Source organism: Argopecten irradians, chromosome 16 (assembly GCF_041381155.1).
Source record: "Argopecten irradians isolate NY chromosome 16, Ai_NY, whole genome shotgun sequence".
NCBI lineage: Eukaryota > Metazoa > Mollusca > Bivalvia > Pectinida > Pectinidae > Argopecten > Argopecten irradians.
Window position 1 is genome coordinate 7,658,987 of NC_091149.1, and position 17,550 is coordinate 7,676,536.

The 17,550-nt window shown below is 39.1% G+C and overlaps 1 protein-coding gene and 1 pseudogene across 4 annotated transcripts in view; one reads left to right on the plus strand and one right to left on the minus strand.

Annotated features, from left to right (window-relative positions):
- The window catches only part of LOC138311140 (low-density lipoprotein receptor-related protein 2-like), a 374,749-nt gene that overhangs the window by 278,968 nt on the left and 78,231 nt on the right, over positions 1 to 17,550 (minus strand). The window contains exons 9-19 of one of the 4 annotated variants that reach the window (XM_069252605.1): positions 16,928 to 17,059; positions 16,300 to 16,576; positions 15,777 to 15,905; positions 14,092 to 14,315; positions 13,382 to 13,561; positions 12,869 to 13,000; positions 12,449 to 12,550; positions 11,747 to 11,812; positions 8,883 to 8,970; positions 5,928 to 6,051; positions 1,032 to 1,354 (exon numbers count right to left, since the gene is read on the minus strand). In XM_069252605.1, the coding sequence (XP_069108706.1) occupies positions 1,145 to 1,354; positions 5,928 to 6,051; positions 8,883 to 8,970; positions 11,747 to 11,812; positions 12,449 to 12,550; positions 12,869 to 13,000; positions 13,382 to 13,561; positions 14,092 to 14,315; positions 15,777 to 15,905; positions 16,300 to 16,576; positions 16,928 to 17,059 (1,664 nt within the window). In that variant the 3' untranslated portion in view covers positions 1,032 to 1,144. Of the gene's footprint in view, positions 1 to 1,031; positions 1,355 to 5,927; positions 6,052 to 8,882; positions 8,971 to 11,476; positions 11,543 to 11,746; positions 11,813 to 12,448; positions 12,551 to 12,868; positions 13,001 to 13,381; positions 13,562 to 14,091; positions 14,316 to 15,776; positions 15,906 to 16,299; positions 16,577 to 16,927; positions 17,060 to 17,550 lie in introns of those variants that run through there. The other 3 variants (XM_069252606.1, XR_011206531.1, XM_069252607.1) reach the window with 3 other exon arrangements.
- LOC138311149 (tripartite motif-containing protein 2-like) overlaps positions 1 to 17,550 on the plus strand; it is a 200,937-nt pseudogene that overhangs the window by 52,245 nt on the left and 131,142 nt on the right.

A 17,550-nucleotide genomic window follows, 5' to 3' on the forward strand; every position in this document is an offset into this window, starting at 1 on the left:
AAAATAATAAATTGCATCCCAAAAAAAAAATTCTGTGGCACTATGTCCTATATAGAATAAATTATTGATTGCGCATATACCAAAGGCAAAATTAATTATTTCATATTATTTTTTGTGTTAATTAGACATATTTATACATGATTAAACACCAATTATTGTTCACTTAATGAGTATCGTTTATGCTCTGTCAGCGGTGGAGCATCTTTAAGGCAAGTTTCCAATATATTTCATGACTTTGATCTTAAAATACATAAAGGTCATTCACTTGAACAAATTTGGTAGCCCTTCATCCTAGTATGCTACATGCCCAATATCAGTACTCCGCACCTAAGATTTTAGACTATTTGACCCCTGTGACCTTGAAAGAAAGTCATTCATTTGAACAAATTCTGTATCTGGCTTCATCCAAGCATACTGCAAGTCCAATATCAGGTCTCGTTTTGCCTTTTAGTTATTCACAAGAAGTCGTTTAAAGATTTTAGCCTTTTTCACCCCTGTGGCCTTGAATGAAGGCCAAGATCATTCATTTGAACAAACTGAATAGTCCTTCGGCCAAATATCAGAATCCTGTGCCTTTCGGTAAGTTGTTGGAATGAAAAGTTTACAAACAGCAGACGGCACACATTGACGGACTAAGCATGATGATTAAAGTCTCCCGACCTTCCTTGAACAAACTTAATATTTACTGATAATATGTATGCACTTCCGATATATCTTTAGGAGAAATATAAAGTTTGTTTAAGGATGCGATGTATGGTTTCTTAGAAAAATCTTCGCAAAAAATGGCCAAAATAAATTGGGTGTTTTAATTTTGGCCTAACATTTTTGGCAGGACCCTATTTTTTTCCTTTAGGAAGACCAGTCACATAAGTCTCCATTTCCAATAAAGTTAGTGTCTAAGCCTGAATTGGCCATTTCAAATCAATGGACCCAATCGCTTTCAAAGCAAATTGTGGACGGACAGATCAAGTATCACTGAATCGGGGGGGGCGTAAATAAGGTTTTTTATAACACAGAAAAGATACAAAGTCTATTTTTCATTTAATTTTATTATAAAAACCTAAATTAGAAGATGTTTATATAAAATGTGGCACACATGAGTCTCTTTGGTAATATATAGTTTCCATGGCAACGGTTGTCATGGTCACGTGCTGTCACCGTTGAAATTTACGTCATCAAATGTTGGGTTATCATGACTGCCGTCGCCTCCTGATTTCGTGGTGACTGGTGATGGAGGCGGACTGGATTTCTCTCCCTTGTCCTCTTTAAAGTACATAGGGTTACTGAAGGTCGTGAAGGCCACACCTCCCTCGGGACTCCCAGGGATTCCCGGACTGTATGGCTGAGTCGTATCCTAGCAACCAGAAACAAAGTAACCAATCAAAAAAAAAAATAAATAAAAAACATTAAAAAAAAAAAAAAAGAAAGTTAACAACTGATAATTTGAAACAGGGGAAAAAACAATATTGGGGAATATATTCGACCCAATAAGTGCCCAGGGCATGCTTATCAAAGGAAATAAAGGGGGCGCCTAATAGCTAGGACTAAATATAGACTACTCTTTTACAAAATCATAACTAAACTGTTGGTTGTTATATTTCCTGCATCATTAACTTTGAGGTACGGTAAGGGAAACTGAGGCTTCAAACCTTGGAAATTATAGGGACACTCCTGGGGCACTTACTGGGTCAAATACGGGGAGAGGGGTGATTATAGGGACAGGGGCACTTACTGGGTCAAATACGGGGAGAGGGGTGATTATAGGGACAGGGGCACTTACTGGGTCAAATACAGGGAGAGGGGTGATTATAGGGACAGGGGCACTTACTGGGTCAAATATGGGGGAGAGGGGCGATTATAGGGACAGGGGCACTTACTGGGTCAAATACGGGGAGAGGGGCGATTATAGGGACAGGGGCACTTACTGGGTCAAATATGGGGAGAGGGGTGATTATAGGGACAGGGGCACTTACTGGGTCAAATACGGGGAGAGGGGTGATTATAGGGACAGGGGCACTTACTGGGTCAAATACAGGGAGAGGGGCGATTATAGGGACAGGGACACTTACTGGGTCAAATACGGGGAGAGGGGTGATTATAGGGACAGGGACACTTACTGGGTCAAATACGGGGAGGAGGGGCGATGATAGGGACAGGGGCACTTACTGGGTCAAATACAGGGAGAGGGGCGATTATAGGGACAGGAGCACTTACTGGGTCAAATACAGGGAGAGGGGCGATTATAGGGACAGGGGCACTTACTGGGTCAAATACGGGGAGAGGGGCTATTATAGGGACAGGGGAACTTATCTATATTGAGCAATTTAATTTGGAAAAAAAAAAATCACAAAATATTCTTGTTATGAACAACTACAAATTAATGTACATGTAATATATATTCGTAGGAACTTTATTCAAGGCATGAAGCTGGCATTTTTTGTGGATATATAGAAATATTAGTGGTTAGTCAAGCAACATTCTCCTTGTTAATAATTATCAATTTGAAAAAGTAAATAACAAAAATGTTCTTATTGTAAAATTAAACAACTACTGCATAACATAAAATATGCTTGGGTATTTTAATTCTTTCTGGCCTGGAATTTTCATTTTTCGTCCGTATAGAAATATTTGTGGGTATTTTAATTCTTTCTTGAGACATGAACAAAAACAACAAAGTTTAACATATCTGTTAAAACAAGAGGCCCAGAGGGCCTGTATCGCTCACCTGGTTTTTTGTTAGTAATTATCACAAGACTCTGACAATTAGAAAAATAAGCAAAATTGACTCCCAAAGTTTAATTTTGAATCACAACCATACAATGATGCTATTGATACCATACAAATATGCTATCCAATACATAGGTTCAGAGACAAAGTAATTTATATGAAAGTAGTAGCCTAATTGACTTTTTTGACCTCGCATCTATTGCCGTCTAAGGCCCCGGGGTCAGCCCTATCATTTGTACAATTTCAAATCCCAACCCTATAAGGATACTACAATTGCATTATAAGTGCTCTTCCATTCTTAGTTGCAGAGAAGAAGTCGTTTATATGGAAATAGCTAAATTAACCCCTTTTGACCCCACCCTTCAGGCCCCTGGGGGGGTCAGCCCCATCATTTGCAAAATTTTGAATCCCCACTCTATAAGGATGTTACCATTGCATTATGAGCGTAATCCCATGTTAAGTTGCAGAATAAAAGTCATTTATATGGATATTGACCACTTTTGACCCCGCCCCTCAGGCCCCCTGGGTCAGCCCTATCATTTGCACAATTTGGAATCCCCACCCTATGCTTAGTTGCAGAGAAGAAGTCATTTATATGGAAAAAGCCAAATTGACCTCTTTTGACCCCGCCCCTCAAGCCCCCGGGGGGGTCAGCCCTATCATTTGCACAATTGCCCAACCCTATAAGGATGCTACCATTGCATTATGGGTGCTATACCATGCTTAGTTTCAGAGAAGAAGTCGTTAATTTAGATGGAAATAGCCAAATTGACCCCTTTTGACCCCGCCCCTCAGGCCCCCATGAGGTCAGCCCCATCATTTGTACAATTTTGAATCCCCACCCTATAAGGATGATACCATTGCATTATGGGTGCTATCCCAAGCTTGGTTTCAGAGAAGAAGTCGTTTATATGGAAATAGCCAAATTGACCCCTTTTGACCCCGCCCCTCAGGCCCCCCGGGGGTCAGCCCCATCATTTGTACAATTTTGAATCCCCACCCTATAACAACTACCATTGCATTATGAGTGCTATCTCTTGCATAGTTTCAGAGAAGAAGTCGTTTTTATGGAAATAGCCAAATTGACCCCATTTGACCCCGCCCCTCAGGCCCCCGGGGGGTCAGCCCCATCATTTGTACAATTTTCAGTTAGTAGCCCATAAGGATACTACCAGTCAAATTTTGTTGATATTCCACCAGCAGTTATGGAGAAGAAGTCAATTGTTGACGGACGCCAGACGCCGAACGCCGGACGCTGCGGTATCCCATAAGCTCACCTCGGTCCTTCAGACCAGGTGAGCTAAAAATGGCAATGTGTGAATGATATGGGACTATTTCATGTGTGACGTGATACCTGATAATGTTTATGCGGGACTAGTATCTCAAGTGATGATGGTACGTAACTCTTCACTTTTTAATATTATTCCAATATTCCCACACAGACGTTATCAGGTATTGTATGGTACTTGATGGATATCATCTTTTAATGTCATTCCCACACAGACGTTATCAGGTATTGTATGGTACTTGATGGATATCATCTTTTAATGTCATTCCCACACAAACGTTATCAGGTATCATATGGTACTTGATGGATATCATCTTTTAATGTTATTCCTGCACAGACGTTATCAGGTATCATATGGTACTTGAATTAGTCCCATTCTCCATGTTAATAAATATCAATTTGAAAAAGTAAATCACAAAAATGTTCTTATTGTAAAATTAACCAACTACTGTATAACATCAAATAACTCAATTTTGCTTGTTACGAACATTTTCATTGGCTAAAAAATTTACTTTATCAGCCAAGGAAAAAATGGCGTTGCCGTTTGTGATGTTGCATCTGATTGGCTGAGATGACGGCGTAATGATTTCATTGGCAAAAGAGTCCAAAAATGAATTTTGAGCATTGAAGAGATTTTCTTTAGTAAATTGAATTACAGTAAAACCCCGTTATATTGCCACCCGTTTAACCGCCAAACTCGCTTATCGCCATGAATTTATTCAGAACGGATTTCCCTCCATACAAATACACCCGTTTTACCGCCAAACCCGCCTACCGCCATCCGCCATCACATTTGCGGAACAAATGATTAAAATAACACTATGATGACCTCGTTAATATCGCCAAATTCTGTTGATAGTGACACATGTTTTCATAAGGTGCTCAACTGCCGACTGACAAGTAATCAGCTACACACACTATGGCCGCGTGTACGACCGTGTGTACACAGTGAAATCAATTAACAATATGGGTACACTTTTGTTATTGTTTTTACAGGTACATTGTAGGTGTCGGAAGTTGTGGTGAATAAAACTCACTTCTGTACATGTGTTTTACGTATTATCATCGTTAGTTATTTATTGACACAAATGAACCCACAAGTCTGTTTCTCGATATCGCCGTTCGTTTATATTGGACCATAAAATGCAACTTACAATTTCAAGAGTGCCGTCTGAGTGCCGTTTATTACGGGAGTACCTGTTTTGATATTTGTAGACATGTGCGCGGAAGTGAGGTCACGACCGCACTGCGCTTGTTCAGAACTTCTATTCTTTGTTTCCGGGCGGGATTTCCCGTGATAAAAATATCATGTAACTTACGGCACGATACATATTTATTGAAAGACTACTATCGAAATTACTTTAATTTTGGAACTATTCATATTACAAAATACGAAGTGGCCGTACAGTACACAGACTGACTAGAAAGTCTGTTTCAGTACGGCACCGGGGGATTACCTATATGTATTTAGACCTTATTAAGATTTCAACGACAAAACCAATATACCGCCAAACTTGATATATCGCCAAAATCTAGGAAAACAGAAGGTGGCGATATAACGGGGTTTTACTGTATAAGGATTTATTTGAATAGATTTTTATGTTATGGAGATAAAACACAAAAATCTGTATGTACTCTCATAATAAACCGCTTCACGCTTTATTTAGAGTACACTCAGATTTTTGTGTTTATCACCATAACATAAAAATCTATTCAAATTAATCCTTAAATATATGTGGGAATTTCAAATCTTTCTGGTCTGCAATTTTCATTTTTTGTCAGTATAGAAATATTTGTGGTTTGTCTTTGTAATAAGGACACTTCATATATAGAGCAACAACGAAACCAACAAACGTTACAACAAACATTTCATGTTGTATAGTAAAGAGAACTATTTGTGACTTTGACTTACTGTATCTGTAGCTGTCTGGTCGTACGTGAATGGTGGTGAAGCAATCTGAATGTTTCCTCCCTCCCTGTAGGTAACAGCTGTACCCACACCGGGCTTTAGGTCTTTTGCCTTCAATAACAATTTCCTGTCGAGGAGAAACAGATTATCAGAATGTTTGAGTAATTAAGATGTTTCATGCTTATAATGATAATTTTTAAATGTGAAATGAAAATTTGGACTTCATATCAAATAGATGTGATTACTTACCCGCGTTATTTGAGGATTGAACTAAACACCCCTCCCCTCCCCACATCCATTACTTGGTTGGGGTGTATCAATAGATGTGATTACTTACCCACGTTATTTGAGGATTACACTAAACACCCCTCCCCTCCCCACATCCATTACTTGGTTGGGGTGTATCAATAGATGTGATTACTTACCCGCGTTATTTGAGGATTACACTAAACACCCCTCCCCTCCCCACATCTATTACTTGGTTGGGGTGTATAAATAGATGTGATTACTTACCCACGTTATTTGAGGATTACACTAAACACCCCTCCCCTCCCCACATCCATTACTTGGTTGGGGTGTATCAATAGATGTGATTACTTACCCACGTTATTTGAGGATTACACTAAACACCCCTCCCCTCCCCACATCCATTACTTGGTTGGGGTGTATCAATAGATGTGATTACTTACCCGCGTTATTTGAGGATTGCTCTAAACATCCCTCCCCTCCCCACATCCATTACTTGGTTGGGGTGTATCAATAGATGTGATTACTTACCCACGTTATTTGAGGATTGCACTAAACACCCCTCCCCTCCCCACATCCATTCCTTGGTTGGGGTGTATCAATAGATGTGATTACTTACCCGCGTTATTTGAGGATTGCACTAAACACCCCTCCCCTCCCCACATCCATTGCTTGGTTGGGGTGTATCAAAAGATGTACTTCCTTACCCGCGTTATTTGAGGATTGCACTAAACACCCCTCCCCTCCCCTCCCCACATCCATTACTTGGTTAGGGTGTATCAATAGATGTGATTACTTACCCACGTTATTTGAGGATTGCACTAAACACACCTCCCCTCCCCTCCCCACATCCATTACTTGGTTTGGGTGTATCAATTGATGTGATTATTTACCCGCGTTATTTGAGGATTACACTAAACACCCCTCCCCTCCCCTCCCCACATCCATTACATGGTTGAGGTGTATCAATAGATGTGATTATTTACCCGTGTTATTTGAGGATTGCACTAAACACCCCTCCCCTCCCCTCCCCACATCCATTACTTGGTTGGGGTGTATCAATAGATGTGATTATTTACCCGCGTTATTTGAGGATTACACTAAACACCCCTCCCCACATCCATTACTTGGTTGGGGTGTGTCAATAGACGTGATTACTTACCCACGTTTTTTGAGGATTACACCAAAACACACATCCCCTCCCCTCCCCACATCCATTACATGGTTGGGGTGTATCAATAGATGTGATTACTTACCCGCATTATTTGAGGATTACACTAAACACCCCTCCCCTCCCCACATTCATTACTTGGTTTGGGTGTATCAATAGATGTGATAACTTACCTGCGTTTTTTGAGGATTACACTAAACACCCCTCCCCACCCCTCCCCACATCCATTACTTGGTTGGGGTGTATCAATAGATGTGATAACTTACCTGCGTTATTTGAGAATTACACTAAACACCCCTCCCCTCCCCACATTCATTTCTTGGTTTGGGTGTATCAATAGATGTGATAACTTACCGGCATTATTTGAGGATTGCACTAAACACCCCTCCCCTCCCCACATCCATTACTTGGTTGGGGTGTATCAATAGATGTGATTACTTACCCGCGTTTTTTGAGGATTACACTAAACACACCTCCCCCCCCCCCTCCCCTCCCCACATCCATTACTTTGTTTGGGTGTATCAATAGATGTGATTACTAACCGGCGTTATTTGAGGATTACACTAAACACCCCTCCCCTCCCCACATCCATTACTTGGTTGGGGTGTATCAATAGATGTACTTCCTTACCCGCGTTATTTGAGGATTGCACTAAACACCCCTCCCCTCCCCTCCCCTCCCCGCATCCATTACTTGGTTAGGGTGTATCAATAGATGTGATTACTTACCCATGTTATTTGAGGATTGCACTAAACTCACCTCCCCTCCCCTCCCCACATCCATTACTTGGTTTGGGTGTATCAATTGATGTGATTATTTACCCGCGTTATTTGAGGATTACACTAAACACCCCTCCCCTCCCCTCCCCACATCCATTACTTGGTTGGGGTGTATCAATAGATGTGATTATTTACCCGTGTTATTTGAGGATTGCACTAAACACCCCTCCCCTCCCCTCCCCACATCCATTACTTGGTTGGGTTGTATCAATAGATGTGATTATTTACCCGCGTTATTTGAGGATTACACGAAACACCCCTCCCCACATCCATTACTTGGTTGGGGTGTATCAATAGATGTGATTACTTACCCACGTTTTTTGAGGATTACACCAAAACACACATCCCCTCCCCTCCCCACATCCATTACATGGTTGGGGTGTATCAATAGATGTGATTACTTACCCGCATTATTTGAGGATTACACTAAACACCCCTCCCCTCCCCTCCCCACATCCATTACTTGGTTGGGGTGTATCAATAGATGTGATAACTTACCTGCGTTTTTTGAGGATTAAACTAAACACCCCTCCCCTCCCCACATCCATTACTTTGTTTGGTGTGTATCAATAGATGTGATTACTTACCCGCGTTATTTGAGAATTACACTAAACACTCTCCCCTCCCCACATTCATTTCTTGGTTTGGGTGTATCAATAGATGTGATAACTTACCCGCATTATTTGAGGATTGCACTAAACACCCCTCCCCTCCCCACATCCATTACTTGGTTGAGGTGTATCAATAGATGTGATTACTTACCCGCGTTTTTTGAGGATCCAGAGGAAGAGAATTAGACCACAGATGACTACCGAGATGACGAGGATGGGAATGATAATGGCGGTCACCGCTGTAACGAACCAAAAAAACAATAAATATTCTGTAACTATTAACGACCTATAAAACATGATGTTTCGTCTAATCTGACACATGATTTGTCACAATAATACAAAACTTTGAGGACAAACAGTCCACATTTTTTACTTGGTTACACCTCCCCATGTTCAAAATTTCCTTAAATGTAGTCAAACTTATCTATATTAGTAAACAGTATTAACAAGAGATCCCAGAGGGATCTTGGCACCCACCAAAGAATGATCTATATCTGACAAAGGAAAGATGGATCTTTTCTCTACTTTTTAAACTTTTTCAAACATACTACATATAAAATTTGAGACAGATCCCTTCAGTACCTTTTGAGAAATAGCGGTAACAAACTTGAACTATCAAAATCCAAGATGACTCCTTGGCGGCCATCTTGTTGATCAATCGGTCCCAAATCACAATATGCACAACTAGGGCCCTAGGGGAACCTACATGTGAAATTTGAGAAAGATCCATTCAATACTTTCTGAGAAATAGCGATAACAAACTTTGAATATAAAAATCCAAGATGGCTGCCTGGCAGCAATTTTGTTGACCGATCGGTCCCAAATCACAATATGCACAACTATGGCCCTAGGGGAACCTACATATGAATTTTGAGACAGATCCCTTCAGTACTTTCTGAGAAATAGCGATAACAAACTTTGAATAACAAAATCCAAGATGGCTGCCTGGCGGCCATCTTGTTAACCGATCGGTCCCAAAATGCAATTAACACAACTAGGTCCCTAGGGGAACCTACATATGAAATTTGAGACGGATCCCTTCAGTACTATCTGAGAAATAGCTATAACAAACTTTAACTATCGAAATCCAAGATGGGGGCCTGGCGGCCATCTTATTCACCGATTGGTCCAAAAATGCAATTTGCACAACAAGGGCCCTAGGGGAACCTACATATTAAATTTGAGAAAGATCCCTTCAGCACTTTTTGAGAAATGGGGATAACAAACTTCAACTGCCATAATCAAAGATGGCTGCCTGGCGGCCATCTTGTTTTTCCGATCAGCCTCAAAATCTGTATGGCACAACTAGGGACTAAGGGTAACCTCCATGTGAAGTTTGAACAAAATCCCTTCAGTAGTTCTCAAGAAATATCGATAACAAACTTCAACTGCCAAAATCAAAGATGGCTGCCTGGCGGCCATCTTGTTTTTCCGATCAGCCTCAAAAATTGTATGGCACAAATATGGACCAAGGGGACCCTCCATGTGAAGTTTGAACAAAATCCCTGCAGCAGTTTTTAAGAAATAGTGATAACAAGCATTGTTTACGGACGGACGACGGATGTTGGACGACGGACCACGGACGCAGGGCGATGTGAATAGCCCACCATCTGATGATGGTGGGCTAAAAATTGAAGCAAATACGGGGATGGTTAATAGAAACAAATTAATTTAATGGACTTACCTTTTATAAAAGTGTTGTATAAAATAAGCCATGAATCAATTTGCAAGAGACATCAGAATGGACACCAACACAGTTTGAAGCAATCAAAGTGAAATTGAAGACTAAAAAATGAGGGAGGGGATGGGGTACTTATTGGGTCAAATATTGTATTTTATACTTACGTGGTGTTTCATCCTCCACAACTAATCTGATAGGCTTACTAACTTCACAGTATCTCCCCGTGTAGCCTGTATACTGTATTTTATACTTACGTGGTGTTTCATCCTCCACAACTAATCTGATAGGCTTACTAACTTCACAGTATCTCCCCTTGTAGCCTGTATACTGTATTTTATACTTACGTGGTGTTTCATCCTCCACAACTAATCTGATAGGCTTACTAACTTCACAGTATCTCCCCGTGTAGCCTGTATACTGTATTTTATACTTACGTGGTGTTTCATCCTCCACAATTAATCTGATAGGCTTACTAACTTCACAGTATCTCCCCGTGTAGCCTGTATACTGTATTTTATACTTACGTGGTGTTTCATCCTCCACAACTAATCTGATAGGCTTACTAACTTCACAGTATCTCCCCGTGTAGCCTGTATACTGTATTTTATACTTACGTGGTGTTTCATCCTCCACAACTAATCTGATAGGCTTACTAACTTCACAGTATCTCCCCGTGTAGCCTGTATACTGTATTTTATACTTACGTGGTGTTTCATCCTCCACAACTAATCTGATAGGCTTACTAACTTCACAGTATCTCCCCGTGTAGCCTGTATATTGTATTTTATACTTACGTGGTGTTTCATCCTCCACAACTAATCTGATAGGCTTACTAACTTCACAGTATCTCCCCGTGTAGCCTGTATACTGTATTTTATACTTACGTGGTGTTTCATCCTCCACAACTAATCTGATAGGCTTACTAACTTCACAGTATCTCCCCGTGTAGCCTGTATACTGTATTTTATACTTACGTGGTGTTTCATCCTCCACAACTAATCTGATAGGCTTACTAACTTCACAGTATCTCCCCGTGTAGCCTGTATACTGTATTTTATACTTACGCGGTGTTTCATCCTCCACAACTAATCTGATAGGCTTACTAACTTCACAGTATCTCCCCGTGTAGCCTGTATACTGTATTTTATACTTACGTGGTGTTTCATCCTCCACAACTAATCTGATAGGCTTACTAACTTCACAGTATCTCCCCGTGTAGCCTGTATACTGTATTTTATACTTACGTGGTGTTTCATCCTCCACAACTAATCTGATAGGCTTACTAACTTCACAGTATCTCCCCGTGTAGCCTGTATACTGTATTTTATACTTACGTGGTGTTTCATCCTCCACAACTAATCTGATAGGCTTACTAACTTCACAGTATCTCCCCGTGTAGCCTGTAATTAAAATTCAACATCTCAATCAGTCAATGTGAATGAAGTACAGAGTATTGTCCCTTGTTTTGTGGTAAAATAATACAACTTTCAATGTACTGCTTACAATTGTCACATCCAAGCACATAATTCAACTAACTTTGACAAATTGTTTGTCACATCCATGCACATAATTCAACTAACTTTGACAAATTGTTTGTCACATCCATGCACATAATTCAACTAACTTTGACAAATTACATTAAAATTCAACATAGAGTTAATATATGAGGTAAAAGCTGACTTTAAATAAATTGATCTATTAAAATTAAACTTGTGAATTGTCTAAAACAAACCTTTTATACTTTTGAGTATTTTTTATCGACTCAACTTCTAGACATCTCTTTTGGTGGAAATATTCTATAAACTCTCTGTATGATAAATCTATTACTTTCATTTCTTCGACCTAAACTAATATTTAACTTGACCTATATCTTTTTTTTTTTTTTAAATTGTTCTAAATTTTGATCTAAATTCACCAATTCAACTATGACCTTAACCCGACCTTGATTAACCTTCGAACATGATTCTGAACTTTGACCTTTATCCACTAATTTGAACATGACCTTGCCTCTGACCTTGACCCAGTTTCTATCCTACCTTCTACACAATGACAGCTGTAGGTCCTGTTGGAAGACATCACACAGATTCCATTATTGAGACAGGAACATTTAGATGGGGACGGTTTGGATGATTCCCACGCTGTAAGATAAATGTCTTAAAATGAAATATTCAGACAGGAACATTTAGATGGGGACGGTTTGGATGATTCCCACGCTGTAAGATAAATGTCTTAAAATGAAATATTCAGACAGGAACATTAAGATGGGGACGGTTTGGATGATTCTCACGCTGTTAGACAAATATCTTAATATGAAATTTAGATGGGGGATGGTTTGGATGATTTCCATGCTGTAAGATAAATGTCTTAATATGAAATATTCAGACAGGAACATTTAGATGGGGGACGGTTTGGATGATTCTCACGCTGTAAGATAAAAGTCTTAACATGTTTCTCACCTGCATCACACTGTGTCGTAGAGTCGTCAATAAACTGTGAGCGGTCAGGACAAGCACAAGCAGCTCCGTCAGGTTTCAGCAAACAAAGATGGCTACACTTCTCACTGTCATCGTCAGAACATCGGTTTTTCACTGAGGCAAATAAAATATATCACAGTATATAGAATTGGTTTTACGCTGAGGCAATTAAAACATATCACAGTTTATAGCTTGTTCTATCAGACTGGTTTTTATTGAGACACAACATAACAAGCCTCAAATTACTTCTATGTACAAAATATCATTTACATACATAAAGATATTTGTCAGATATATATATTTGGTTTGTAAAGAATTGAAGCATTTCATACAGAAATATTGGAATGGATAAATTAACTTAATGGGGCATTGCAAAGAACATTTCTTACAATACACGTCAACCATTTTATTTGTTTCTCTTCACATTTTCATGAACCATTATCGTCTCCTCAATGCTTTTTGTACAGTTGTAAATCTATCCTAATAATAATTTACCTGATAAATTGTGACGTTTCGGGTGCATTATTCTGACACTAGAGGGCAGTAGGAGTCCTGTTTGTAGCGTGACGTTGACACCGCGCCCAAATTTATCCATCTTCATGACGGCGCCCATCTGTTGGGAAGCCCAGTACAATGAGTCTCCAAATACATCCAAACTGACGGGATTGTCTAGGCCTGAAAGATATCAAAAGTACTTATGATAGAGTTGGGCGCTTTAAAATGAAAACTTTTGCAATCAAAAACAAAGTTTGATAAAAAGACCTTAAATAAACCTGAGCAGTAAGAAAATATTACTTCCTTTAGATGATTTTTTTCCTCTGTTGAAAATTAAGATGAATGGGTGCACTAGGATCTTTCCCTGGAGTGTGGCTTATATGAGGACAAAAACCGAGATCAGGCGATGTTTAAAAAAAAATTTGTGATCCGCATGTAAAAGTTGTAAATATTTCTTTTTGGTTAGCATTATGAGTCTTACATCTTGAATTTGCAAATATCTAAGAAAATCTAGTGAATCTATATCTAGTTATATAAGTAAAAAAGAACCATGTCCATGTGATAGTTTCCATAAACATAAAAAGAAAACACAACTATAAAACTGTTTCATAGTTGTGTTTTCTAGTGGATCAAAGTAAATGACATCACCTCTGACCGTGACCCACTAGTTCACACAGCAGGACTACCAACAGAATGACCTTTGACCTCACCTTTCCCGACGACGATGACCCTGTCTGACCCATCCAGCTTGATGGACTCGATTAGGTTTTCCTTGGAGTCGCACCAGTAAAGTCTGTCGTCCATGTGGTCATCAAGGGTTAGTCCTGTTGGTCGGCCGAGCCGTGTGAAGACCAAGACTGACCGTTCCTCACCAGTCATCCAAGCCTGTTCTATTTTTGGACTGGTGCTGCCTGCATCTGTCCAGTACAGCAATCTGTCGATCAAATCTTTATATTATCAAATCTGACCAAAAAAAAAAAACAATATGAAAATAGAACAAAGGGGAGATAACTCCTTTGTTGGTGGTTTTGAGTACCGTTATAATTAAGTTTAATTTGATAAGGTAAAGGAGGTAAAGAGGGGAGATAACTCCTTGGTTGGTGGTCTTGAGTACCAGTAATATTAAGTTTAATTTGATAAGTTATAATTAAGTTTAATTTGATAAGGTAAAGGAGGTAAAGAGGGGAGATAACTCCTTGGTTGGTGGTCTTGAGTACCAGTAATATTAGGTTTAAAGTTGATAAGTTAGAGGAGGTAAAGAGGGGAGATAACTCCTTTGTGTTAAGTAATACTGAAGTTAAAGGTTAACAAGTTAGAGCAAGTAAAGACTAAAAGGGGAGATAACTTCTCTTGTGGCTGTAGATCAAAAGGTTGTAAGTAAAGAATGGAAAGGGAGATAACTCCATAGTAAAAAAATTGTCTATTTATTCAAGTTCAGAGTTGAAAATGATGGTTAAGGGAAAGAAGAGCTGTTGGCAAAGCTCACCTATTCAGAAGAAGTTGATGTTCAAGTATTTACTATTTAAACATGGAAATATGACAAATTAACAGACTCAAAAACCCCCTAAAGGGCCCCAAATTGGTTGTATTATCACTTTCAGCATCCATACACATTAGGAAAATAAAATCATAAACATTTATGATGACTTGAGCTTAAACAATTGACGAAACAGAAACTTGCTCAAAAACTTTAACGTGAAATGGGACGCCAACGCTGACGCCGACGCCGACGCCGGGTTGACAACATTAGCTCCCCCTATTCTTTGAATAGGCGAGCTAAAAATGTACAAATAATGTATAACAGGGAGGTAACTCATGAAGGATCAATCCTAACTTACCCCAGTTTAGGGTTGACAATGAAGGTTAAGGGAGGAAATGTAAAATTAATGTATGAAGGGGAGGTAACTCCTAAAGGATCAATCCTAACTTACCCCAGTTTAGGGTTGACAATGAAGTTTAAGGGAGGAAATGTACAAATAATTATGAAGGGGAGGTAACTCCTGAAGGATCAATCTTAACTTACCCCAGTTTAGGGTTGACAATGAAGGTTAAGGGAGGAAATGTACAAATAATGTATGAAGGGGAGGTAACTCCTGAAGGATCAATCCTAACTTACCCCAGTTTAGGGTTGACAATGAAGGTTAAGGGAGGAAATGTACAAATAATGTATGAAGGGGAGGTAACTCATGAAGGATCAATCCTAACTTACCCCAGTTTAGGGTTGACAATGAAGGTTAAGGGAGGAAATGTACAAATAATACATGAAGGGTAGGTAACTCATGAAGGATTAATCCTAACTTACCCCAGTTTAGGGTTGACAATGAAGGTTAAGGGAGGAAATGTACAAACAATGTATGAAGGGGAGGTAACTCCTGAAGGATCAATCCTAACTTACCCCAGTTTAGGGTTGACAATTATAGCCAGAGGATGAACCAAGTCATCCCTTATCAAGGTCTTCTGGTATCGACCGTCGTCTAGGGCAACAGAGATCGTCCGCCGACTCGAATCTGTCCAATAAATATTTCTGGAAGGAACATATCAAAACACTAATAATTTCAGACAGTCAAAAATTATATGAGATTAGAAAGAGCTCATTATCTGTCCTTTACGTAACACACACATTACAAACCTTGATGGAACTAAAACTTGGAGTTTAGTATAAGTTCTTTGAGTTTCAGATATTTATGAATCGAGCAAAGCCAAAACACTTTAATAAATAGAAAGCATTAAACTGTTATTAGACAACTGTATTCATTATAACGCATTGAAAATATTTAATGTTTTGCTGATTTTTATTCCATGATAAAATGTTGATCAACAGAAAACATTTCAAAAACTCATCAATAGCTAATTCTTGTCTGTCATTCTGCATCTATTAATAAGTTTTTTTCTTAATTTTAATTTGACTCTTGACCTACTTTGTTACCCAATCAATGGCGATCCCCTCCACCTGGGTCACATCTGCGTTTAAATCCTGGGGACGCGGCGGGCCACCATTCTTTATATCGTCAGGAATTCCAGCTCTTTCAATCTTCATCAATGATAGATCAGAAAAGTAAAGAAGGCGACGATCCACATCAACGTCTAGTGCCCCCATGTGGCGCCCCCAACTTAGCGTTCCAGAGTACGCCTTTTTGTCGGGGATGACCTGTCTTACCTCGTGGCCACTGGTAAAGAAGATCAACAGTTGTCCACCTGAAATGATAATAGTATCAGAGTTTGTGCACAATCTGCCACATTGTAATGAAATCTTGACCGAGAATCCAAATTCAGAATTAATTAAACAATCAAAATGTTTCAGCAAAAACTTTTGAATGTATATATAACCTAATCGGGGAGTGAGACCTGCAGGGCCCAGTTTTGTTTATAAAATTCCTTATTTATAAGGGCATTTTTTCAATTTAATAGGCCAAATGTGGTTACAAACTATGCAGAACTTTATGACAAGAAGCAATTTTTATAAAACGATGAATGCGCTCTCGATCGACTATCCCACCAAATTGTTAATTTTTGGATTTAGATTTGATCATTTTTGTGTGTACTAACCTTTGGGTTTACAGTGCGTTCCTTTGCCCTTGACGTCGTGGAATCCGTCAGTGCACAGACATTTGTATGATCCCTTCACATTCTTACACTGCTGTGCACAGTATGTTCCCCACCGAGCACACTCGTCAACGTCTGTGAAATAACAAAGTTTATTATATACTGTAACAGTAACACACAGTTACAACAAAATTGATAACCACAGTTAATTGTTCATGACAAAGATTCATTATACAGTAAAACAAAGTTGTTTGTTTGTTTTTTTGTTTGATTAATTAACATCACATTAACAGCCAAAGTAAAACCTGTGGGGATCAACAAAATCACTTCATAATAAGTATTAGATTGTTCCATATCTATTATATATTTATTGCACTCATCAACGTCTGTGAAATAACAACGCTTCATACATGTATCAAACTCTGCTTCAATATTTCTAACCAATGTTACTGAATAGATTTTTTTATTCATGTATATAAAGCAAATGATGATCTTGAACCATAGACAAGTTAAAAAAATATATGTTGGAAAAAGAGGTATACTTCGATTACCAAATCTCAGAATTTTCAGTTGTAACTCACCTTTACAAATTTTGCATCATTATTTCTAACCAATGTTTTGTAATT